We start from the raw sequence: 27,939 nt of genomic DNA, 5'->3' as shown, positions 1-27,939 counted from the left end.
TCAAGAAGGTACGCACAGCAGAACTGGAAGTAAGAGATCGGGACACAGAACAAAAAGGACAAAAAGGAAAGTACAAGCTGTATGCAGACGATCACAGAGGAGCACAAAGGTCTACGGTAAAAGTTGGGGATACTGTGCTTATCCAGCAAGAAAAAGTGGACAAATTCACCACACGTTTCAACACAACACCACCCAGGGTGCTGAGGAAAACAAAAAATCAAGTGGTATTTGAATCTCCAATGGGAATGCAGCATGCAAGGAACACCACATATTAAAAAGTTCAACAGAAGAGAGACTTTTGACAAACTGGAGGAAATTCAAGGATTTGACAATGAGGTACCAGGACAAGAGGACAATATGAAGGACAGTTACGAACAAGCTCAGATTCACAGTGAGCAAAAACCATAACCAGACATTGATAGCACAGAGAAACTGGTAGAGAGACCTCAATAGGTTAGAGAACAAACTCTGAAGTTTAAAAATGTTGGATTGAAGTGGAGCTTTAAGCTGTGCATTTTGAAACAATGAAAACTATTATAAGTTGAAAATAAAGTTTTCAGTTCCAGAGTTATAATTAAGTTGAAACAGAAAATGTGTTGCCTATCAGAGAATATACGTTGAATTGAAATGGTTAAATCTGTGAGTTTAATGTGCTCTAAAACATTGAAGTCGATTTCTCAGAAAAGGAGAGATGTCATGTATTGAAAGGGTAAGGTCAGTTAATGCAGGTTGACACTTGTCAGGTATGGTGAAACGTCATCAGTCTGGGACAGTACAACACGTGATGTGAGGAGGGATGGCAGCAAGAAATAAATAAGAAAAAAAGACACGTTCAGAGCATGAAGCGTGAAGTAATGATATATTCACTAAGATAGATTGCAAATACACAACAGTGGTCTACAACCATTAAACATATCTTTGCCTCCCCCCTCTGCTTTGCTTGGTGCTCACAATGCATCCTTCCCTACATTGGTGAGACCCGCTGCAAACTGGAGGACCACTTCATCAAGCACCATCCTCCTCAAGCGGGACTTCCCAGTGGCCAAACAATTCAATCCACATTCTCGTTCTGACATGTTAGTCCACGGCCTCCCTTTGTGCCAAGCTAGGCCACCCTCAGAGCGGAGGAGTAACACCTTATATTCCATCTGAGTACCCTCCAATCTGGTGGCATGAATTTAGATTTCTTCTCCCAATGAAAAATCCCACTCCCCACCCCTTCCTCTATTCCCTCCCCTAACCTTTCACTTCCTCTCACCTGTCTATTACTTCCTCCTGGATCCCCTCCTCCTTCCCTTTCTCCTATAGTCCACTCTCCTCTCTTAGAAGATTTTTTCTTCTCCAGCCTTTGACCATTCCCAACCACCTGGCTTTACCTATCACCTTCCACCTGGCCTCCTTCCCTTCTCCCCACCTTTTTATTCTAGCATCATCCCCCTTCCTTCTGAGTACTGAAGAAGGATCTCGATTCAAAATGTTGATTGTTTACAAACTGAAGAGAGTCTGCAAATGCTGGAAATCTAGAGCAATACACACAATATGTTGGAAGAAATCAGCAGGTCAGGCAGCATCAGCGGATGAGAATGAACAGTCGACATTTTAGGCCAAGACTGGTTATTCTGATCCATGGATGCTGCCTGACCTGCTGAGTTCCTCCAGTGTTTTGTGTGTACTGTATTACTTAATATGTTAATTCCTTTCATGAATTACAAACATTTCTCTGTAGCATTTAATTTTTGTAAAATGAATGTTTGGAAATCTAAAATTTGCTCATTTCTACTGACACACTAATGAGGAAGACAAAAATAAATATCTAAAAAATTTTTACATAAAAAATTTAAAGTGCCTGATTCTTTTGCACAGTACTGTATCTTAAAGTATAATCACAATTTTTCGAATCATTGTTCAACCTCACATTAAATTTACAAATACCAATGATGTCATAATTGCAAAGAGAACCTAACTGCACAATGATCAATCTTCCAGTGAAATTAAATACTTCACTCCCATAATTTTTATAATTTGAAAACTGTTAAACTTCCATGAAATTACTTTTAAAAAACACCATTTTGATTTAACCACAACACTTTAATTATTTTTGCATTAGATATAATGACAACTTACGGCACAAGTTCCTTCAAGGCCTTTAACTGAAAATAAGAAGTTCCTTTTACCCAATAACATTAACTAAACACAAAGTGTTGATGTACACAAATTGACACTGACTGATGAAAAACTTCCAGAATATACTTGCTGGGGTAGTAAAGTATACTGTTTTAAAATATGATCTCAGAAAATCAAAAACTTTGAATTAATTGCAATTTATCAATTATTGAACAAAAGAGGTACTTACTATCCTTCAATTAACCATGTACATTTAGTTTTGTATTTATAATTTATTGGTCCATCTGTTAAATATCCTGAAGGCTCTGTTAGTCTGTAAAACAAAAAATTGTAAAATTATTAATATGCAAATATGTCAAAAATATGTGACATACACACATTTTAATTGACTCACAGAGGGATGCTTAAAGAATAGGAACTACGTACAAATCATTTGTGAATAATTAATCTAAATAAAAATTCAGAGCATAGTAAACTTATTCCATTTCTACCTTCAAATCATCAATTATTCTTCTGAAGTACTGCATAAATATATTTACTGCGACCTCTTGAAATGAATAATATCTATTTTAAATGCAAATCTTTTGCATATTCAAGGAGTCAGAAATTACATAAGAATAGGAGCAGGAGTAGGTCATCCGGCCCATCGAGCCCGTCCCGCCATTCAATAAGATCTGTCTGTAAACTCAGCTCCATCTACCTGTCTTTTCCCTATAACCCTTAATTCCCTTACTATGTAAAAACCTATCTAACTGATTCTTAAATATATTTAGTGAGGAAGCCTCAACTGTTTCCCTGGGCAGAGAATTCCACAGATTCACCACTCTCTGGGAAAAACAGTTTCTCCTCATCTCTGTCCTAAATCTTCTCCCCTGAATCTTGAGGCAATGTCCCCTAGTTCTAGTCTCACCTACCAATGGAAACAACTTTCCCACTTCTATCTTATCTATCCCTTTCAAAATTTTGTATGTTTCTATAAGATCCCCTCTCATTCTTCTGAACTCCAGAGAGTATAGTCCCAGGCGACTCAATCTCTCCTCATAGGTTAACCCCCTTCATCCCTGGAATCAACCTGGTGAACCTCCTCTGCACCGCCTCCTAAGCCAGTATATCCTTCCTCAAGTATGGAGACCAGAAATGCACACAGTACTCCAGGTGCAGCCTCACCAGTACCCTGTATAGTTGCAGCATGACCTCCCTGCTCTTGAATTCAATCCCTCGAGCAATAAAGGCCAACATTCCGTTTGCCTTCTTAATAACCTGTTGTAACTGCAAGCCAACTTTTTGCGATTCATGCACAAGCACTTCAAGTTCCTCTGCACAACAGCACGCTGTAATCTTTCACCATTTAAATAATAATTTGCTCTTCTATTATTCCTTCCAAAGTGGATGATCTCACATTTACCAACGTTGTATTCCATCTGCCAGACCTTGGCCCATTCACTTAACTTATCTATATCCCTCTGCAGACTCTCCACATCCTCTGTACAACTTGCTTTTCCACTCAGTTTAGTGTCATCAGCAAATTTGTCATCAGTCCCCCTTCCAAATCATCAGTATAAATGGTAAACTGCTGCGGGCCCAGTACTGACCCCTGCAACACCCCACTCACCACTGACTACCAACCGGAGAAACACCCATTTATATAAACTCACTGACTTCTATTGGTTAACCAATCCACTATCCATGCCAATACACTTCCACCGACTCCGTGCATCCGTATCTTATTTATAAGTCTGTTGTGCGGCACCTTATCAAACGCCTTCTGGAAATCCAAATATTCAACATCCACCTGTTCCCCTCTATCCACTGCATTCATTATGTCCTTAAAGAACTCCAGTAAGTTTGTCAAAGAGGACCTGCCTTTCAGAATCCATGATGTGTCTGTCTAATGGAACCACTCCTTTCTAAATGTTTCACTATTTCTTCTTTAATGACAGCTTCAAGCATTTTCCCAACTACAGATGTTAAGCTAACTGCCCTATAGTTGCCCGTCTTTTGCCTACATCCTTTTTTAAAAAGTGGTGCGACACTTGCTGTCTTCCAATCTGCCGGGACCTGCCAGAGTCTGGAGAGTTCTGATAAATGATTACCAACATGTCTACTATTACCTCCGCCAATTCCTTCAGCACCCTGGGATGCATCCCATCAGGACCAGGGGACTTATCTACCTTCAGGCCCTCTAGTTTGCTCATTACTTTCTCTTTAGTGACAGTGATTTTATCGAGGTCCTCACCTCCCATTTCCTCCATAACATCCTTCTTTGGCATATTAGTTTAACTTACTGTAATTTTAATTGTAAAACAAGCTTTAGTAACAGATTTATAAATCCAATCTGGAATAGCAAAAGTATGCATAATTTTTTGAAAACCCACAGATAGCTTACAACTTTCAAAGGACATTTGTCTAGGTAATTACATGTAGTCAGCAAAGTGGGTGATATTAGTGCTCATGAATGCAACATTTACAAATCTGCAGACCTCTGGAAATGTTAAGTATTCTAGATCAAGTAAGCATGGCTGATATCAGAAAGATCTTCCCACTTCAAATGGTGTCTCTTAGCCTCTATGAAAGCACTTCCATTGCCATCATTATAATCACCATGAATGTATTTTCCTATTTTCAGAACAGTATTTATAAAACAGCATAAAACAAAGTTCAAAGTAAATGTATTACCAAAGCACTTATGTCACCATATACTTCCCTGAAATTCATTCACAGTAAGTACAAAAAAAACAATAGGATAATAAATTACGCACAAAGATGGACAATGTGAAAAAGATAAAATGCAAGTATAAAAATAAACAAATAATAATAATGTTTTAAAACATTCATGACATTTTATGCTATCAAAAATGATAACCCAGAAATAAAAGCAACACACATCAAAGTTGCTGGTCAACGCAGCAGGCCAGGCAGCATCTCTAGGAAGAGGTACAGTCGACGTTTCAGGCCGAGACCCTTCATCAGGACTGACAAGACTACTTTCCTGACGAAGGGTCTCGGCCTGAAACGTTGACTGTACCTCTTCCTAGAGATGCTGCCTGGCCTGCTGTGTTCACCAGCAACTTTGATGTGTGTTGCTTGAATTTCCAGCATGTGCAGAATTCCTGTTGTTTGCACCCAGAAATAAAAAGCTAGTTTTAAAAATAGATAGTTCTTCAATGCTAAATAGCAGGACCAGATTTTCAATGCTTTCTCCTCCATAGTTCCAGTTATTTTGTTAACACATATGGACCTCTGTCATTTACTCTCAGTGACCACTTTATTTGATACAGGACTGGAACCTGGTTAGGTTTTCTACTGCTGTCCCCCACCCACTTCAAAGTTCGACGTGTTGTGCATTCAGAGCTGCTCTTCTGCAGACCACTGTTGGTGGTAATTGAGTCAGGCCATTCTCCTCTGACCTCTCTCATTAACAAGGCATTTTCATTCACAGAACTGCTGCTCACTGGATGATTTTTATTTTTGACACCATTCTCTGTACACTCTAGAGACTGTCGTGGGTAAAAATCCCAGGAGATTAGCAGTTTCTGAGATATTCAAACCACCCAACAATTATTCCGCAGTCAAAGTCATTTAGATCACATTTCTTCTGCATTCTGGTGTTAGGTCTAAACAACAACTGAACTCCTTGAACGTATCTATATGGAGTTGCTGCCACATGATTGGATGCTTAGTTATTTGCATGAACAAGCTGGTCTACATGTATAGCTTATAAATTGGCCACTGAGAATATACCTACATTTTCAGCCGTTGGTTAGTAAGTTGGCAGATAACACAGATAGCAGAAGTTAGAGTGACAGACATAGAAGCTGATTGTTAAAAGATACAGCAAAAGTTGGTTACAGAAGTGGGTGGAGAAAAAACAGATGGATCTTAATCCAGGCAAGTGTGAGGTGTTGCAATCTGGGAAGTCAAATGTACTGGTCAAAGAATACAGTAAATGGCAAGACCTTTCATAGCATTGATGTACAGAGGGCCCTTGTGGTCCAAATCCACAGCACTCCAGAAGTGGCAACGTAAGGAGATAGAGTGGTAAAGGGAATGTATAAAATATTTAGTTTCTTCAGTCGATGCACTGAGTGCAAGTTAAAGAAGTCTTGTTTCAGCTACATAAAATTTCAGTTAAGTTGCACTTGTAGTGTTGTGCACTGTTCTGATTGTTCCATTATAGAAAGGCTGTAGATGCTTTGGAAAGAACATTTTAAATGGTTTTATATTTCTGTTTCAATCAATCTGTCCTAACTACTATGTGTACCTTTCATTCTTTTGGTTCCAATACTCCTGGTTACCTATTTGACAACCAAACGAAAGCTATTTTTCACTATTCCTTCACTCAAAACACTTCATAAATTTGAAAATGAAGTTACCGTTACCTTGATTCCCAGCACATAAAAGCACTTTAACCAAAGCTCTTTTACCAAGATCTCACTAAGTTTTAAGAATGAGCTAAACCATAAGATATTGAAGCAGAATTCAGCCCATTGAGTCTGCCCCACGATTGCATCATGGCCGATTTATTATCCCTCTCAACCCCATTCTCCTACCTTTTCCTTGGATCCTTTGATGCCCTTACAAATCAAGAACCTATCCACTTGACATATGTCCATTGACTTGGCCTCCACAGCCAGCTGTGCTAATGAAGTCCACAGATTCACCTATATTTAACTAATATTTTTCACGTCTTCACTGCACTCAAAAGCCACTGAAGAATTTCTGATGCATACCAGAGCTGTCCAAATTGCTAACAAAAGAAGTGCAACTCCTAAATTTTAGCCACATATGGTTACCCACAAAAATATCCTGCACACAATGATGACACAATGATGTTACTGGTAGAGCTGGAAGCTCAAAGCTACAGAAAATCTGGGTCCAATCCTGACTAATGGTGCATGATCACTGGTGGACAACATGGCTTCCTACCGAGTGCTGCGGAACTATCACAGAGATACACAGGTGTGGTTGGTTAATTGGTCATTGAAAATTGCCCCCAGTCAGTGAGGAGCATAGTCACAGGAAATCAGCATCTATCATCATGGACCCCCACCTCTTCTTGCTACTGCCATCAAGACGGTGGTACGGGACTCTCAGGACTCACAGCAGCAGGTTATTACCCCTCAACCACCAGGTTCTCGAACCAGAGGAGATAATTTCATTTAACTTCACTTGCCCCATCACTGAACTGTTCCCTCAACCTATGAATTCACTTTCAAGCACTCTTCATCTCATATTCTCGATAATTGTTGCTTATTTATTTATTATTATTGTTATTTCTTTTTGTATTTGCACAGTTAGCTGTATTTTGCACACTGGCTGTTCACCTTGTCGGTGCGTCTTTCATTATGGTTACTGGATATATTGAATATGCAGGCGAGAAAATATATCTCAGGGCTGCAGCACGTGCTAATGTACATGTATACTGATAATAAATTTACATTGAACTTTGAAGCTGGATGCAGCATGTTAAGTATGGTTTGAATAAATCAGTGATTAGCCTATGCAATCACTTGAACAGGCAGCGTGGACTGGTTGGCCAGAAGATTCTTTTTCCATGCTGTGCAACTTTTAGACATTCACTCAATATACTTCACCATATGGTGTATTTATTAATTTTCCTACCATGACTGAAGAGCAAATTATAAAGTACCAAGTGAAAATCAGATTAATATCTTTACCAAAAGATTGAGTACCATGGTTGCAGTGCAAATAATATCTGGTGCCAATCCTCATGTGCCAAAGTAGCGCCAATGACTCATTTTTAATTTCATATCCAAAATACAATTAGGCATTTTCAATCAACTACTTGGCAGGCAGTTCATTTATTGGACCAAGCTAACTTTACTATAAATCAATTCAGAAAATGTCATACAAGACTGCAGAACAGAAGAGTGATCAGAATTTAGTTTGTAAGGTTGTTTCAGAGGTAAAGTAGAACGTTGGCCAGAGAATAGGTACATCTTCCTGTTCATTTTTGGATCTTTGACTTCCAGTTGAGCAGAAACTGGGCCTCCCTGAAGACTGTATGTTCATGACTGCATTACTGGCTAACCACTATCATCCCACTGTTGTGGTTCAGAGCAAATTCTTAATATTCTGATTAATGCAACCAGACGATTGCAGAAGAGCACTGATGAAGCAGAAGCTGCTACTATAGAAAGTGGATGTGAAGAAGTGAGCATAGCTTCCCTGTGCATCATAGCTTACATTTGTTGGAAATGAAATAACAATATAATGAATGGATGTGAAACACACACACCAACGAAGGGACAATTGTTGAACTAATTTCGAAGTATCATCAGTTGTCAGCTTGTAGTTTCTACTGACTTCAACATCTGCATTGTGAATGCCAACTGATCTTGCAAGTAAGAAATTCAAACATGCAATTTACCAAATGGTCAATATCCACAACGGTAAATCAATTCTGTATGGCACTTCAATTTTCAGACTTCAAAACAGTGTGGCAACAAGGGTCATGCTGCTCTTCTTGTATACAAGTAAAATAAAATGTGGTTGAGGAATGAGTGCACATGTTCAGAGTCCAGTTAATCGGTTACGACAGGTGAGGCAGATCATAGATGTGTACTTAAGTGAAGCCTGAACAAACTCAGGGGAGGAGATGTAAGAATCAAAGAGTGAGATGAAGCAGCATGTAATGAATGGGATTTAGGTGAAGCATAAACACAGGCAGCAGGTCGGACTGAACATCTTGTCCCTATGCTCTATATTTGATATTGGTTGTTAAGTCACAGTGAACAGTGACGAGCATGTGCCTTAAACTGTAATCCAATTTGATTTTTCTGATAGATTTTAACAGCTTATCCATGACCAATTCATAACCAACACTGATCATTTCATGGCTCATCACCTTCTGTCTTCTCCGTATCCTCAGAGTGACAGATGAGATTTAGATCCTTTTCAATATCCCTCCAGCATTTCAAGCTTGGCACACTCAGAACTGATCTTGGATTGTTAAAACAACATTACTGCTTTTAAAATATGTGCACCCTATAAGAAAGATGTTGAACACAAATTTACAATGTGCATTCCACAAAACTAACTCCCGGGATCATATAAAAAGACAAGGTATTTGAATTAACACACATAAAAAAATGATGGTAAACACAGCAGGCCAGGCAGTATCTGTAGGAAGAGGTACAGTCGACATTTTGGGCCGAGACCCTTCATCAGGACCAACTGAAAGAAGAGACAGTAAGAGATTTGAAAGTGGGAGGGGGAGAGGGAGATCCAAAATGATAGGAGAAGACAGGAGGCGGAGGAAGCTAAGAGTTGGGAAGTTGATTGACAAAAGGGATACGAAGCTGGAGAAGGGCGAGGATCATGGGATGGGAGGCCTAGGGAGAAGGAAAGGAGGAGGGGAGCCCAGAGCAACACACAGAAAAGTTGCTGGTGAACGCAGCAGGCCAGGCAGCATCTCTAGGAAGAGGTACAGTCGACGTTTCAGGCCGAGACCCTTCGTCAGGACTCTGCGGAGCCCAGAGGATGGACAAGGAGTTATAGTGACAGGGACAGAGGGAGAAAAAAGAGAGAAAAAAAATTATTAATAATAATAATAAATAAGGGACTAGATTAATTAGATTCAACTTTATTCATTGTGTCGAGTACAGATACAAAGCCAATGAAATGCATTTAGCATCTGACCAGAAATGCAAAGAATACTGTTATTTACAAAATAACTGCGAATAAAAAAAGTGCTACAGCACACAAATATAAAAGTACTGAGAAAGTACAATACGGATGCAATACTGCTTAGCACTGTGATGTGAGGCTCAGCAGTGTCATAGCCTCAGGGAAGAAGCTCTTCCTGTGCCTGCTGGTGCCGGAGTGGAGTCTCCTGTAGCGCCTACCAGATGGGAGGAGAGTAAAAAGTCCATGGTTAGGGTGAGATGCATCCCTGATAATGCGTTTCGCCCTGCCCAGGCAGCATTTATGGTAGATGTTCTCAATGGTGGGCAATTGGGTGCTGATAATCTGCTGGGGTATGAAGGGGAGGTGGGGCATTAGAGAAGTCAATGTTCATGCCATCAGGTTGGAGGCAACCCAGATGGAATATAAGGTGTTGTTCCTCCAACCTGAGTGTGGCTTCATCTTTACAGTAGAGGAGGCCGTGGACAGACATATCAGAATGGGAATGGGATGTGGAATTAAAATGTGTGGCCACTGGGAGATCCTGCTTTCTCTGGCAGACAGAGCGTAGGTGTTCAGCAAAACGGTCTCCCAGCCTGCGTCGGGTCTCGCCAATATTTAAAAGGTGGCATTGGGAGCACTGGACGCAGTATATCACCCCAGCTGACTCACAGGTGAAGTGTCGCCTCACCTGGAAGGACTGTCTGGGGCCCTGAATGGTGGTGAGGGAGGAAGTGTAAGGGCATGTGTAGCACTTGTTCCGCTTACAAGGATAGGTGCCGGGAGGGAGATCGGTGAGAAGGGATGACGGGGACGAATGGACAAGGGAGTCGCGTAGGGAGCTTGTAGTTTCTACTGATTTTAACACCTGCATTGTGAATGCCAACCGATCTTGCAAGTAAGGAATTCAAACATGCAGTTAACCAAATGGTCAATATCCATAACGGCTAGTCAATTCTGTACAAAAATGGCATTTTTATTTTCAAACTTCAGAACACAGTTTTTGGCTTGGATTTCACAGTACTTTGGGGGGGGGGGGAATATGAAGTAAAAACAAATTCAGTTTTGTGTTTTGAAACAGGCTACACAAGTTACCAGCTACGAGATCTAACAAACCAAAATTCAATCCTTCACTGAAAATATTGTTTTGAAGTCATTCTGAATTGTAATGCAAAAGTCACAGCAGTCAGGTTGCTGTGACTCAAAAGGGAAGAGGGGAGAAGAAGCAAGCTGTGGTGATAGAGGATTGCAAAGCAACACACACAAAATGCTGGAGGAACTCAGGTGCCAGGCAGCAATTTGGTATGTTGCTTGGGACTTCCAGCATCTGCAGATTTTCTAATGTGTGTGATAGGCTATTTATTGGTTAGGGGAAAAGAAAGGAGATTCTGTGGACAAGAACAAGATTCCCAGGTAGTATGTTGCTTCCCAGGTGCCAGGGTCCGGGATATCTCAGATAAGGGTCCTCAGCATTCTTAAGTGGGAGGGAGAACAACCAGATGTTGTGGTCCATGTGGGTACCAGTGACATAAGTAGGAAAGGTGGTGAGGTTCTGCAAAGTGAGTTCAGGAGTTAGGTGGTAAGTTAAAGGGCAGGATCTCCAAGGTTGTGATATCAGATTTACTACCTGTGCCACGTGCTATGTGAGGCCAGAAATAGGAAGATCATATGGTTTAACACATGGTGTAGAAGAGAGATTTTTGGAACATGAGGCACTCTTCCAGGGAAGGTGGGACCTGTACAGAAGACATGTTTTTCACCCGAACTGCAAGGGGATTAATATAGCAGTAGGAAGATTTGCTATTGAGGGGAAAGTCAGGAATCAAAAGGTTGAACATGGTGCAGCTAGTGTCCTGAGCTGGAAATACTTCAAGAAGTATTTTAGGAAAGGCAGATGAGCTCAGGGCATGGATCAACATCTGGATATTGTAGCCATTAGTGAGACTTGGTTGCAGTAGGGGCAGGGCTGGCAGCTCAGTGTTCCGGGGTTCCGTTGCTTTAGATGCAACAGAGTGGGATGAATTAATTGAGAAGTGGCAGCATTACTAGTCAAGGAAAATGTCATGGCAGCAATCAGACAGGACAGACTGTAGAACTCGTCTAGAGAGACATTACGGGTGGAATTCAGGATCGATAAGTGATCACTGCTTTAGGAGGCTGTGAGACCTGGAGTGTGATCAGCCTCCATGGCTACTTGAGTATGGCTTGTTCGCAGTAGACTGTACCCCTACTATATAGAAAAGATAGCTTAGAGCCACACATACAAAATATTGGAAGAATTCAGCAAGTCATGCAGCATCAATGGAAATGAATAAACAGTCGATGTTTTAGGCCAAGACCCTTCATCAGGACTGGAAAGGAAGGGGGAATAAAAAGGTGGAGGTACAGGAAGGAGAAGTAGCTAGAAGATGATAGGTGAAGCCAGGTGGGATGGAAAGGTAAAGAGCTGGAGTAGAAGGAAAGTGGGAAAGGCCTGAAATTAGCTATACAGTTATTCTACTTGAAAGATCTAAGGCTAGCTTGCCTTGAGCTGAATACAAAGAGCATGTAATTCCAAATACCAGTACTTGAGGGTAGTTCATATATTTAATCACACTATTCATTAAAAACACAAGAATTATAACATCATTAAAGCACTGCCTTTAATACAATCCTTCCCCTTCACCATCAGATTCCTGAATGGACAATGACCCATGTATTCAGTATGAACTCAGTGTTTTTTTGCTCTTTTTACACGCTTGTATATATCTTATTGTAATTTATAGATTTTAAAAATTATTATGTATTCAAGTACAGCTGCTGCAAAGCAACAAATGTCACAACAAATACCGGTGATAGTAAACCTGATTCTGATTCTGATTCCGTAATACTAAAACCAACTGATTCTGACAATAAAACACATAAAAGCACATCTTAGACCACATAGTAAATATTAAATGTTCTGCTCATCAACAACGAACTTTCAGTGGTCTTGTGGAACTGAGCATCAAAACTCAGAACAACTGATGCAATGAAATAAAAAACACAAAAGCTAGACACACGCAGCAGGTCAGGCAGCTCCCATGGAAAGAAACACTTAATATTTAATGTCACAGAACCTCTGTCCGTCACTCAGTTTGCAAGTAGCTCAAGTTTTTATTCAATCCTTACTAAACACAACTTACTAAGATGAACACATAGCTAGGTTCCTGGTAATTTTTCTTTATACTTATACTGAGTTCCAGGAAATGATATTTTGCACTGGTAATTTCCATTTTTATCTTTTTGGAGCTTCTTCAGAGGCTGTGAGCAAATGGAATATATGGAAATGCCCACAAGTGATAAATTCATCCAGGGGCTTGCTTAGCTTTGGAAACAAGGTCTGCTCCTGGTGTAATTCTTAAACAAGTGGACAAGGCTATAGACACAGAAATTGCAAAAGATGTAAATTTGTGCAGCATACCCAACATTCCCTTTATTTTTTTTTACAGTTGCACAGACCAACCATTGCTCTCAGCAAGAAAGTTTTTACATGGCCTGAAAACTGTGCAACATTGTAATTTTTTTTTGTAATATGCACATCAAACAAACACAAACCACAACTCACAACGCAGGTAAACAATGTCAGGAAGTCAAAACAACTGACAGGTACAACGGTAAAGCTAAAATGTTTTCACTGGACAGCATTCGCAATCAGTGGGCTGGTGGTTAATTAACAATGAGCTACCAACTTCCATTCTGTGTATATTGTTACAATTTGTAACAGAGTTGTAACTTGAAACATTGATGATGTAAATATGCTGAAGCTCTAAGAAGTTTCAAAGTAAAGGCTATGGTACGTTTATTAATCAGAAAATGTATGGATTATATACATTAATACATAAGTACAGAATATTTCAAAATTATATTAGCATTATATAAAAGAATATTCCAGCTGCACAGCAACAAAGGCTTTGTGCGCAAGAACATTTCAGTTACTGTGCGGCCGCACACCTCCTCTGCATAGAGGGAACAGTGAGCATACTCCAGCCCCACTGTTCATTACCACCCACAGCCCACTTTGCAACTTCAATTTTGTACAACAAAATTGCCTAGCTGGTCCTGGCTTCATTGCAGACAAGAAGTTGATTTGTCTGTCAAATTCAGTTCTGAGATTAAACAGGCTTGGAAAAGGGATGCTAAAGGAAACTGTTTGATGTGGCTGGAACTACCAAGCTTCCTGACATCACTTGTTTTGGATGTTTTCCTGACAGTATCCCTTATTCAACTGCTTATCTGCTTATACACACTTTTGGCAGTAGGATCTGCAGAAGGCTGAATATAGATTCCGAGTCATAGAGCACAGAAACAGAGGCTTTGGCCCAACTCATCCAGGTCTTCCTAAACTCCTCCCATCTATCTGCAGTTGGCCCATATCCCTTTTAACCTTTCATATCAATGAAGGAGATTTCAAGAGCAGGAGATTTATTTAAGATTGTTTAATGGAATTTCCTGTAAATAAGTGTAAAGGAGAAGGAAATAATTGTTACTCTGGATCTGATGCAACAAAATAAGACAATGAACACAATAAATAGAAATACATAAGATAGCTTATATTCTGTACATAAATTGATGGTATGTCCATAAAGTGATATCAGGCACAGTGTCTGTACAAAAGGTGACTCTTGACCTGAGGGGGTATGGAGGGGTGAGTTAGTGGGTGGAGATGTTGATCAGTCTTAATGCTTTGGGAAAGTAACTGTGTTTGAGTCTGGTGGTCCTGGTGTGGATGCTACATAGAGTCCTCTCTGATGGGAGTGGGACAAATGGTTCATGAACAGAGTAGGTGGCCCTTTTTCCGGCATCTTTCTGTATATATGACCTTGATGGGAGGTAAGCTGGTGCCAGTGATGCATTGGGCAGTTTTGACTACCCATTGTAGACCTCCTGGCATTCACAGCACAGTTTCCATACCATGCAATGATGCATATGCAGCATGTTAGGAAGCTCTCTACAATTCATCAGTAGAATGACATGAGCATAGATGTACATAGTCCAGCTCCCTTCGGTCTCCTCAGAAAGTAGAGGTGTTGGTGAGCTTTCCTGATTGTGTAGAATGTGTTCTGGGACCACAATAGATTGGGTGAGATGTGCACTCCAGGAGACTGAACTGCTTGCTGCTTCCACTGCAGTGCAGCCAATGTAAAGAGGGGTGTGAGGAATGCGAGTTTTCCAAAAGTCAATAACCATCTCCTTTGTCTTGTTGGCATTGAGGAAGAGGTTATGTTCCTGGTACTAGGCCTTGAGCTTGTTGAACTCTGTATTTTAATCCACAATTATTTTAGAAGTCAGGAAAGAGGCACAAATCTCATGGCTTTACCATGAATTTTATTAGGAGTTAATAAAACAAAGAGAAATTGAAACAGACAGTATAGCGACAGCTACTAATTGGGAAAGACAAAGGAACAACTATAGCATCTATCATAAAACAACTAATCTTATACTATAGAGATAAGAAAATTCTATTCAAATTTCTAGATAAGAAACAATCAATTAAAAAGTGCTCAATTGGATACTGCATACCAAGTTAACCAATGAGAAAGCACTTATTCACTTCATGCAGAACAAAGAAACTTGCATAACTTTCTGGAATTATACTTTGTATAACCACTAGAGGCACATTAAACTGTTCTTCGCATATTAAGAACCACTTACAATTCAAGCAGATAATTAATTGTCAAACTGCAGGGCAAATAATAATTAAACAGTCTAATCCAAGAATAAAACAATCAATCCAACAAGCTCTTCCATCTTCTCTCTTGGCCATCTCATCTTTGTTGGTGATGAGTTCCACCACTGTTGTGTCATCAGCAAATTTGCCAATGTGATTACTTGGGTGTTTGGCCATGCAATCATGTGTGAGCAACCTGCCAAAGTACCTTTTGAATGCTTCAATTATACCCACCTCTACCACTACCTCTAGCAGCTTGCCTCATATGCTCACTACCTTCTATGTCAGAGGTTCCTACCCTGGGGTCCATGGATCCCTTGGTTAATGGTAGGGGTCTATGGCATAAAAAAGTTTGGGAATTCCCCGCTCTATGTGGAAAATCTTGCCCCTCTGGTCCTCTACAAATCTTTCCCTTCTCACTTTAAAACCATGCCCTTTAGTTTTAACCTCCCCTACTCTGGGGGGAAAGACCACGATCATTCACCTTATCCAAGAAAAACAGTTCCAGCCTCTCCAGACCCTCCTCACAACTCTGTTGAGTTCTGCTCATTTGGACTATGTAACTATTTAACATGCATGTGCACTCTTCCTGTTAAGCACATGCGCGCGTGTAGAATGAGAGAAATTATAAGATGTAAATTATAGGCGGCCCTCAGGTACTGAAAGGAGACATTAAAAGTAAAGTTGCTCACCCTTGTTGCTTGGGTGTTAAAAGTAGTAGCAGAGAACAATTTCCAATTATAGGATCCCACCAGCATATGATAAGAGAAAGCCTTACAAAAGCAGGAAAAATGAAATTGGAATATGGACTCGTGTTATGGAACTGGAAAATACGAAGCAAGCCTTGGCTGTTGCATTGTCGATTTTGGGAAGAGTGGGAGAGACCACGATGGGAATTTCAGCGGAAAACTTCAAAGCGTCATTCTTCTTTAATAAACTGAGGTTTTCTACTTCAGTTTCCAAAGCAAAGCGATACCAATAGCATTCAGGAAAATTTAATGTTCATTCTGGTCACATCAGACTGCACTACCCTCCTCTCAAAGGGTGCCCCAACAGGTCACCCCGTTGTCTAGTTCTAGATAAAGACAAAACTGAGAACCAATGTGAGAATGAAGTATTAACTGTCACACGAAACATGACCATAGATGAGAAATGCTAAGTGTTACTCAAACTTCACAGCAAGATTTCCAGCATTTGTAGGTTTTCGCTTGTTTATGGCTCAAACTTCACTAGCAGTTTGGACTTGCTTCAATTGATAGACCACTAACTGGTCAAGAGATCAGGAAACAAAGATGCAGATTATTTTTCCAAGATAATTGACAGCTGTGAGATGTGTCGAAAGTTTGGAAAGCCCAAGCCTGAGCCTTTGTTTCATCTGCAACTAGCATCTGAATACAATGAAACAATAGCCATAGACTTACATGAACTGGAGCAAGGAGTGTGGTATCTCTGCATCATTGATGAGTTCACATATTTCAATGATGGTCACATTGTAAATACATTTGTACAAACAGACCCTCAGAAATAGTAAAAAAAACTTCATCCATTCCTGGGATAAGTGTGCATGGTAAAGTATTCCACTTCGTAAAGCATTCAATGATAATGGTGGTGAATTTAATAATGATGAAGTCAGAGATATGGCAGAGAACTTTAATATTGAAACAAAAACAACAGAGGCATATAGTCCTTGGAGTAATGGACTTCTGGAGCGAAACAATCAAATGCTTACTGAAATAATGCTGCAGGTAAAGAAAAGCAGTGGCTGTGATTAGAATACAGCCCTGGACTAGGCCGTTATGGTGAAAAATACCATGCCCAGTATATATGGCTATAGTCTGTATCAATTGGTGTTCAGCCAGAATCCAAACCTTCCCTCTGTACTGGTTGATAGGCCAGCTGCTCTGGAGAGCACTACAAGGAGTGAGTGGGATGGGAAACACATTCAGCACTGCATGCATCCAGGAAGGCTTTCACTGAAGCAAAGCGTTCCGAGAGAATTCGAAGAGCACTGAGGGCACAGGTCCGTCCTACAAATGACAAATATGGCACAGGGGACAAAAGAGCAGATGGTACAGAATGGAAGATTTGTAGACCAAAATACTGGAATCACATATAAAACTGAAGTCTTAGGACAAGCAGTCAAAGCCACTGGCAGAAACAAATGCTGATACAACTTGAATTACCTAGAACCAGTCGTGGTTACTGGCACTGCAGGGTCAGTCAACATGTCATGTGTAGACAGACTTCATATTAAATCAAGTATAGATCAGGCCGGACCAGCAGAAAAATATCAAGATGAAGATGTCCTAGTAACTAAAGAGGTGTCATTTAAATCTGTAAAACAAGATGAAATCAGAAGTTGGAGAAATAATCACAAACAAGCAAAAATCTGCAGATGCTGGAAATCCAAACAACACACACAAAATGCTAGAGGAACTCAGCAGGCCAGACAGCATCTATGGAAATAAGTACAGTCAACACTATGGGCCGAGACGTTACCGAGAAATAATGGAGTCTTTGAGGAAGCTAGAGACACTGGCCAAAAGACAGCGCCTACAAGACGGTGTGCACCCTGAAAGAAATCCCAGCAGAAATTCTACCAAAAGCTCCTTTAGTGGCTAGCGGTTTTGTGGAACTGAAAATAGAAGAACTCTGAAAAGACTCATCAACATGTATACCAAAGTCTCTCCAACTGCTTCTCTCAGTGATATGTCAAGATCATTGGATGGGCATAAAATCTGCATTCTTACAGGGAATGGCGGTGTTAAGTGACATTTACATTAAACCCCCCTCCTGAAGCCAGAAGCCAAGAAACACTGTGGAAACTGAAAAGGTGTGTGTGTATGGTCCAACAGAAGCATTACCCTACTAGCATAAAAAAGTCAAGGAAATAATGTTGAAACAGGTGAAAAGTTGTCACAAGTGGATCCAGCTGTATTTTACTGGCAAGATTCAGGATATTGATTGGAATATTTGCCTGTCAAGTAGATGACTTTGTATAGGGAGGCTCACAAAACTTTGCCACGACAGTTATCCCTCAGCTAAAGTCAGCCTTTCAGGTTGGATGGGAAGAACATGACAAATTCTGCTGTGTAGGGACAGACATCCTTGCTGTTGACCGAACAGTAGAACTGCACCAAAAAAGCTACAAGAATCTTCAGACAAACCATATGGAATCCTCAAGTGCCTCTACAGGCATCCGTTAGTCTCATGAGACCATGGATTTGTGCCTTGGAAGGTTTCCAGGGCACAGGCCTGGGCAAGGTTGTATGGAAGACCAGCAGTTGCCCATGCTGCAAGTCTCCCCTCTCCACGCCACCAATGTTGTCCAAGGGAAGGGCATTAGGACCCATACAGCTTAGCACCGGTGTTGTCGCAGATCAATGTGTGGTTAAGTGCCTTGCTCAAGGACACACACGCTGCCTTAGCCAAGGCTCGAACTTGCGACCTTCAAATCACTAGGCAAAAGCCTTAACCACTTGGCCATGTGCCAACACCAAGTGCCACACAACAAGACAAACCCCTCAGTGAAGCTGAAGTGGAGCAATTTAGGTCAAAGATAGGTCAGATTCCATGGGTGGCAAGACAGAGCAGACTTGACATCATGTTCAATGCCTGCAACTTGACATCAAGCACAAAAAATGCCATGGTACAAACCTTACATGAGACAAACAAGATAGCACACACAGTTCAATCCAAAAAAATAGTCTTGAAGTTACAACAACTTGGAAAAGACAGCTCACTGAAGCTTGTTGTCTCCAGTGATGCCTGACCTGGAAATCTTCCTGACGGATGTACTCAAAGGGGACATTTTATTGTACTGATGGGAGAACAGGGAAGATTTTCACCAATTGGCAATTAAAAAGATCCGAAGAGTTGTACAGAATACGCTGGCAGGAGAAACTCTTGCAATGTTTGAAGGTACTGACAATGCTGTTTTTCTGGCCACACCCTATTCTGAGCTTTTCAATGGTGGTCCAAAGAAGGACTACTTACATGTAACTTGTGTCACAGACAGCTACTCTTTGGTTGATGCCATCAAATCCACCAAGTTAGTTACAGAAAAGAGGCTTCATCTAGCGATAAGCAGAATCAAAGAACTTGCCTAAGCACAGAAAATTCATCATGTATATTGGCCATCTACAAAGGAACAACTAGTTGACTGTCTCAGAAAGAGCTTCAGTTCTTGTGCTGTTAAAGGCACTTAAGAATTGTATTAACTTCAAGGGTTAAAACTAATTCCCATATCCTAAAGGACACTTGAATTATCTTTAAGCTTTTCTTAAATTTGATTTTTTTTCAATATGTACATAAAAAGGCTGGGAGATTGTTGAGTTCTATTCATTTGGATTATGCAAGTATTAATAAGTAATGTGCACTCTCCCTGTTAAGCGCATGCACATGTGTGGAGTGAGAGGAGTTATGGGGTGTTAAGGTGTTGGCCCTTGGGTATTGAAGGGAGACATTTTAACTTGCTTAAACAAAAGAAAAATGTGTCCTTGTTGTTTGAGCATTAACAAACTCAAGCCCTCTAATCCCAGCAGCCAGCTGTTCCCATTACCAAGTCATTTGATTTTCCTGGTATGGGATGCCAGGAAATAAAAACCATCTTAAGTTACAGCATTCATTCTCTAACCCTTTCTACATGTTGCCTCTTTAAAAAAGAACCTGGAGCAGCATGGTAGCATAGCGGTTAGCAAATCACTTTACAGTACCAGTGACGGTTTCAATTCCGCCGCTTTCTGTAAGAATTTTCTACATTCTCACCATGACCACATGGGTTTCCTCCAGTGTCCTTCCCACATTCCAAAGACATTTGGTTTATCTAGGTTAATTGATTGTAATTTGGGTGGTGAAGGTCTTTGGGCTAGAAGTGTCCGTTACAATAATTAAATCAAATACACCTTGAACATTTTCCAATTAGGTTTTAAAACACTGGCCTTAGCAGATTCTTTACTGTGCTTTAATTTTTGTCTGATAAAATCCTGTCAAACATATTTGACTACTTTAAGAACCCTTTACAAATACAATACCAAGTTGCAATCCAGGGAGGGCTGGACTAATTTCAGACACATAACCTCAATTCCCAACACACTAGCAATGGGATTTAAATTCAATTAATCCATTTAAAATTAAAAGCAAAATTTAACTCTCAGTAATAGAAACGGTAAATCAATTAAATTGCTGTCAAAGCCTATCTAATATTTTGTAATGCACTTCTTGCTAACTGCAAGAACAAACTGCTAAACTCTCAACTTTTGTGAAATGGCCTGATCATCCATTTAGTTGTAACAATAGCCACTGTCCTAAAATAAAAACAAGCTGCATACAGTATCCAGCACTGACAAGGACACTAATTTCAGACAAAGCAAACTCATACCCAGTCTTGAAAATCTTATAAAGTCCTCATGAAAAGCCAATGATTCCCATCTTAGTTAGGAAGGCTGCCCTACAGACCATCAAGCAGCAGCTTTATCTAGTTGTACTCACAAAACAATACCCTGAATACAGCAAGGATGTAATGTTTCCCCATCATGTTTCCCAATGGGCTGACTGACCCAGATTTGGGAATTGCCATATAAAGGGAGAGTCCGCAAAATGACTCTAAACTCTACGAGGTCTTCAAATGGTATCATGTCACAAATGACAAGAAAAGCAACATCTGAGGAGCCAGTCATTCTTCCTCAGTTGATGAATGAGTGCTGCATTTTAAACACTTCGAATCAGCAGGATTATCAAACAGTACAGATGACATTCTGGGTTGGAGGTTGGTTTCAAAGTCTGCTGTCAAGGGTGGTTAGGAAGCAATATTACTGACTGATCAGGCCAAAAGTACTGATATATTTTAGGCTTCCCAAGCAAGGTCTGCAACATTTTGCGAGCAAACCAACATGAGGAATATGCACCCCACCAGCTTCTGTGGTAATGCATCTGTCCATAACAACATTGGTAGGATTTAATTACAGCATGATCCTTATGGAGATACAAGTCTTCGAGAGTAGGTGATATGGCCGGCACAACACTGTGGGCCAAAGGGCTTGTAATGTGCTGCAGATTTTCTGTGTTCTATGTTCTAAGTTCATCTTCACACAAAGTGGTAAAACCTTCCACACCATTGAGCGCATCTACATGAAGCGTTGTCGTGAGAAAGCAGCATCCATCATTATTGGCCCCCACCACCCAAGACATGCTCTCTCTCGCTACCATCAGGAAGAAGGTATACGAGCCTCAGGACTCACATCACCAGGTTCAGGAATAGCTATTATCCCTCAACCATCAGGTCCTTGAACCAAAGGGGAATAACTTAACTCAACTTCACTTGCCCCATCATTGAAATGTTCTCACAGCCTATGGACTCACTTCCAAGGACTCTTCATCTCATGTTCTCGATAGTTATTGTTTATTTATTTATTATTATTATTTCCTTCTTTTTGTAGTTGCAGAGTTTGTTGCCTTTTGCACATTGGTTGAACACCGAGCCGGTGCAGTCTTTCATTAAAAAAATACCCTGAACACAGCAAGGGTGCAATGTTTCTCCATCATAATTCTATTATGGATTTATTAATTATGCCCACAGGAAAATGAAGCTCAGGCTTGTAATTAGTGACATATATGGAGTTTGATAAATGAATTTACTTTGAAATTTGAAAATCAAAAAAACTGCAAACACTGGAAATCCAAAAAAAACACAAAAATGACAGCAACACTTGTGGGTCAGGCAACATCTGTCAAAACAGAAAATAGAGTTAACACTTCAGTTCCAATGATGGGTCTGCAACCCAAAACATCAACTGTTTCTCTTTCCACAGACGCTGCTGGGAATCTTCTGTTCTGATTCCACATGCCATATGGTTATCTAGTACAATGATTGAGGTAAATGGTTTAAAAAGAAAAGAGTGTGGCAGCTAAGAACTGGGCCTTCAAAAGGTACTGTGGACCATTAGCAGCTACATTTCTCCCATGCTTTAATTCCAATGACATCTGGCGATCAGCCCTGTTTTAATCAGTGCAGACATGTTTACAAGGAAAAACATCTTGGCAAATATGCCTACCCTGGCTAAACTCAACATAATTTCCCATTTTAAAAGAAATTGCAAAGTCATGGAATGGAAAATTGAATGTTACTTAACAGTCCAAGTAATGATGGCAAGTGAATTTGGGACCAGGTCTGAAAAATGCACAAGAATTTATTATGCATTTGTGCAGAAAAATATTTAACTCCTTTAAATCCATACACAAGCAAAATAAAAAGATGACAAAAAGAGAAAAATGCCAAAGAATGTGAGAACACCTCAAAGTGGCCTGGAGTACACATTTCTCTGACTGCAAAACTGCCAGCAGTCAGTATCATTCTACAGCAATAGAAACAGGAATTTCTGGCATTTGCGCAAATGAAGCTGAACATGAAAACCCACAAGCTGGTGTCAGCTCCTCCACAGGGTGCACCACTAAAGTCTTTGGATATAATCAGTGACATAGCCAGTCCTCCCAAACCCTTTTAAAAGAAAAAAACCTCTGCTCCTAGACTAACCCACTAGCAAACATCCTCCCCACATCCATTCTATCTAGGCCTTTCAATATTTGATAGGTTTCATTGAACCCACCACCTCTCCCCCCCCATTCTTCCGAACTCCAGTGAGTACAGGCCCACAGCCATCAAACACTCCTAACACGTTGAACTTTTAATTCCTGAAATCATTGTCATGAACCTCCTCTGGACAGTTGGCACATCTTTTCTTAGATAAGGGCCCAGAACTGCTCATGATACTCCAAATGGGGTCTGGCCAAACCTTATAAATTCTCAGCATTACACCCTTGCTCTTATATTCTTGTCCTCTCAAGATGAATGCCAACATTCCATTTGCCTTCCTGAGCAAGTTAACCTTTAGCAAATCCTGCACAAGGACTCCCCTTTGAATTTTGAATTTTTGCCTGTTCAGAAAATAGTCTGTGCCTTTATTCCTTCTACCACATCTTCCCCACACTATATTCCTACTGCTACTTCTTTGCACATTCTCCTCATCTTTTTAAGTCCTTCTGTAGGCTTCCTGCTTCCTCAACACTACCTGGTGCCTTCACCTATCTCCATATCATCTGTAAACGTGGCCACAAAACCACCAATTCTGTCATGCAAATCACTGACATAATATGTAAAAAGAAGCAGTCCCAACACCAACCCCTGCGGAACACAACTAGTCACCGGCATCCAGAAAATCCAGGTAAACAACATCCACTGACTCCCTTTTGTCTATGCTACCTGTTACTTCCGCAAAGAATTCCAACAGGAAGACTTTTCCTTAAGTTACCATGCTGACTTTGGCCTCTTTTATCATCAGTCTCCAAGTACTCTGACACCTCATTCTTAATAATCAACTCCCAGATCTTCCCAACCACTGAAGTCAGGCTAACTGGCCTATAATTTTGTTCTTTTTACCTCCATTTCTTCTTAAAATATGGAGTGACATTTATGATTTTAAGTCCTCCGGAACCATTCCAGGATCTAGTGATTCTTGAAAGATCATGACTAATGCCTTTACAATCTCTTTAGCTATCTCTTTCAGAACCCTATGGGGAGTCCATCTGGTCCAGTTGACTTATCCACCTTCACCTAGTAACAGCAACTACACACTTCTGCTCCCTGATACTCTCAAATTTCTGGCACACTGCTAGTGTTGTCAACAATGAAGACTGACACAAATACCGGCTGTGTGGTGAGAAAAGCACAACAGTGTTTCTTTCATCTCAGACAGCTGAAGAAGTTTGGCACAAGTCCCCAAATCCTCAGGGGTACCATCCAGAGCATTCTGACTGGTTGCGTCATCACTTGGTACTGAAACTGTACTACCCTCACTCGCAGGGCACTGCAGAGAGTGGTACGGACAGCCTAGCTCATCTGTGGATGTGAACTGTCCTCTCGTCAGAACATTTACAGCACCAGGTGCATAAAAAGGGCCTGGAGGATCATTAAGGACTCTAGCCACACCAACCACAAATTGTTTCAGCTGCTTCCATCTGGTAAATAGTACCACAGCATCAAGGCTAGGACCAACAGGCTCCGGGACAGCTTCTTTCACCAGGCCATCAGATTGATGAACACATATTGACCTGATTGCTTATCTGACTGTACATTGTATCTGACTGTACATACGTGTATACAAAACAATTATGTATACAATCTTAGTGTTTGGACAATATCCTCCCGCATTTCCCTTCCTTATTGCTTGTACAGTCACAGTGAGGAAACATATAAAGATTTTTACTCCCTTATGTTGTGAGATGAATTTAAAAAGTAAAATTCTAATCTAATCTATTTATTCAGTTTGTCCACCATTTCTTTGTCCCTCATAATTATCTCTCCAGTGTCATATTCCTGTGGTCTGATATCCACTTTTACCTGTTTTACTTTTTATATATCTGAAAAGTCCTTGGTAGCCTCTTTTATATAATTGGCTAGCTTACCTTCACATTTATTCTTTTCTCTTCTTACAGCATTTTTAATTGTTTTCTATTGGCTTTTGAAAGCTTCCCAATCCTCTAACCTACCATTAATTTTTGCAATGTTATATGCTCTTTCTTTTCCCTTTATACCATCTTTGACTTCTCTTGTCAACCACAGTTGTATCATCCTGCCTTTAGAATACTTCTTCATCTTTGGAATGTGTTTTTTTTTTACCTCCGCCTTCCAAATTACTCCCAGAAACTCCAGCTATTGTTGTCCACCATCATCCTTGCTAGTGTCCCCTTCCAATCAACTTTAGCCAGCTCCTCTCTCATGCCTCTGTAACTCATTGTAATTTCCAGAATCTGCACAATCCTTTGTGCTTAATCATTAGTCTTTGGTGTTTACGTGCTTCTGCTCCAATGCCATTAGCATGCCCTGAATCTTCTTTTTTGCTTTCTTTGAAGCATCCAAAAAGTGCTTTTTACTCCTTAATTCTTGTTAAAATTCTTCATCTGTTTGCTACTCAGCCAGCTTGACAAATTCTTGTTGCTACACCCAGTAATTGCCTCCAGATGGCGACCAATTACAAATGACATTAGAGTTAGGGAAGAGGTAAATCCATACACAAAACCCACTAAGAATTTGGTACAGGTATTTTCAAGATCAAATCCAAGCACCATCAAACACCCCACTGCTGATTGACAAAGGCAATCTGTTCTATTCTCACCTTCAAATATGTATGAAGTAAATTATAAATAGAAAATAAACATACTGAGCACCAATAAACTGAGAGTTTGTAGCCAGCAGCTGTTTCACATCCATCTTTACTTGTGAAAGCCAAAACCAAACAGTTTCACCTATTTCTATAAACTACAAAATGAACGGAAGACACAACTAAAGTCAATAAGCAGATAATTTGATTAGATTTATATTAGATTCAATTAGATTCAACTTTATTGCATTGTGCCATATACAGATATAAAGCCAATGAAATAAAGTTAACATCTGACCAGAAATGCAAAGAATAGAGTTATTTACAAAATAACTGTGAATAAAAAGTAAGTGCTACAGCACACAAATACAAAAGTACTAAGACAGTACAATATGGGTGTAATACTGCTTAGCGCTGTGATGTGAAGTTCAGCAGGGTCACAGCCTCAGGGGAAAAGCTCTTCCTGTGCCTACTGGTGTGGGAGTGGAGGGCAGTATTTATGGTAGATGTTCTCAATGGTGGGCAATTGGGTGCCGATAATCCGCTGGGCAGTTTTCACCACACGCTGGAGTGCTTTGCGGTCCAATACAGGACAATTGCCATAACACACCGAGATGCAGTTGGTGAGTATGCTCTCAATGGTACAGCGGTAAAAGTCCGTCAGTAATCTATAATTCAAAAGAAACAAAACTGTCATAAGCTGAAATGCATTGTCAGGATGGGAAACAGTTTTTTCCCCCAGGTCATAAGACTACTAAACTTTCTGTCACCACCCAGGTATCATCACGCATGAAATGCCAGAAGCACTATATTATATACTTTTTAAACTTGTATCACAAAGGCACCTTATTATTTGTAAATTTACTAATGGTAATATTACTTTATGTGTTATGTGTGTGAGTTTTACGTACTGTGTTGTGCACCTTGGTCAATAGGAACATTGTTTCATTTGGCAGTATACATGGGTAAGTGGTGTCCAGTGAGGGGTAGCACCTCTGGTAAGGAGCTTGTCGTTTCCATTCCAGGCCAGCCCGCTCACCTTTAGTCCACACCAGACAGTCAACTCTCACCTGTGGCTCCAAGTAGCTGTCTTTGTCAGCTGGGCTAAACCAGATGAGGGTAGCCAGCAGCCTCACACCCTGGTGAGATTGGACATACTTGTCCTACCATGCACAGTCAGCTCTGACAGACTGGGCGGGTGAGAACTACAGTGAGATCCAAATGCCAGGAAGGCAGTTCTGCAATGCTCCGTGGACAGCAAAGGGCATGTCAAGGAACAGAAAATATCATGGTCATCGACTACAACCAAGGAAGTCCCCAGTTTGTGACACTTGTTTATACCACTGAACCCGGATTTCTGAGGTTGAGAGAACTGCACTTGTATAAGAGCTTTTCCACTTTAAAAGCTCACCTATACAGGTCTCCTGTCATCATCGTACCTGATAGACAACCATCTGCACAGTTCTGTCATTCTATACACTTGAATGACAATAAACTTCAACTTGAAACAGAAAGTGCTAAAATAACCAGCATCAACGGAATAAGAAACAACTCTCATTTTAAATCCATAACCTTTCCTAAAAATGTGCATCTTTCAGCTTCATCCCCAATAGCAATTCAGCAAGCTTTGTGGGGCCTATCTACACAACAGGGAAAAATCACTAACAATTATTCAATGTCATAAAGCTTAAGTTTATAAAAAGTTTTCAGGGCTGATAAACACTCTTGCCAATTTCAATATTTGGTTTGGGAGAAAATTTTCATGAATGACTTTAGGTAATCCATGGAAAACAAATCCAATTGCTGAGAATTCACAGAAGCTAACTAAACTGCAGGAATTTTCTTTTCATTTTTATTTTCTGGACTATGTGCCAGGTTGGATACATAGAAGGGTAACAGAAAGTGAACTGAGGCAATTAACTACAATCAAGAAAAAGACAATCTACACTATTGTTTGATGTAATGAGAAAGTCATATTGTTTTGTAGGTCAAAAATAAGGACCATTGAAAATGTATGAATTTAATTAACAGAAAACATAACCAATAAAAGGCACTAGGGAAGAGAGAAAAAACAATACTTAAGGATAGGGCATCTGAAGATCAGGGAGCAACATACCACTTTTCTCATTTCATTAACACAGTTTTGATTTTAATTTTCTTTAACAAGAGAGTTTAAATTCCACTGTGACAAAATGAGAATTTCAATTCATTTTAAATAAAATTAGTGGAAGTGAACCCAAGCCTACTTCATTGTTGATGTAATAATCTACCTTTAGAGTACAACCAATATACTATTCCACTCCATTGAAGAGGCTCTTCATGACC

The 27,939-nt window shown here is 40.2% G+C and overlaps 1 protein-coding gene across 14 annotated transcripts in view; it reads right to left on the bottom strand.

Annotated features, from left to right (window-relative positions):
• Window positions 1-27,939, bottom strand: part of atrnl1b (attractin-like 1b) — a 1,064,590-nt gene that overhangs the window by 951,701 nt on the left and 84,950 nt on the right. For all 14 annotated transcript variants that reach the window (XM_072239605.1, XM_072239604.1, XM_072239606.1 and 11 more), the window contains exon 2: window positions 2,354-2,437. In XM_072239605.1, coding sequence (XP_072095706.1) covers window positions 2,354-2,437 — 84 coding nt within the window. The remainder of the gene's footprint in view (window positions 1-2,353; window positions 2,438-27,939) is intronic.

The sequence above is a fragment of the Mobula birostris genome, chromosome 21, assembly GCF_030028105.1.
Source record: "Mobula birostris isolate sMobBir1 chromosome 21, sMobBir1.hap1, whole genome shotgun sequence".
Classification (NCBI taxonomy): domain Eukaryota; kingdom Metazoa; phylum Chordata; class Chondrichthyes; order Myliobatiformes; family Myliobatidae; genus Mobula; species Mobula birostris.
Note: the sequence above shows the minus strand (reverse complement) of the source record. Positions and strands in the feature narration are given on the sequence as shown.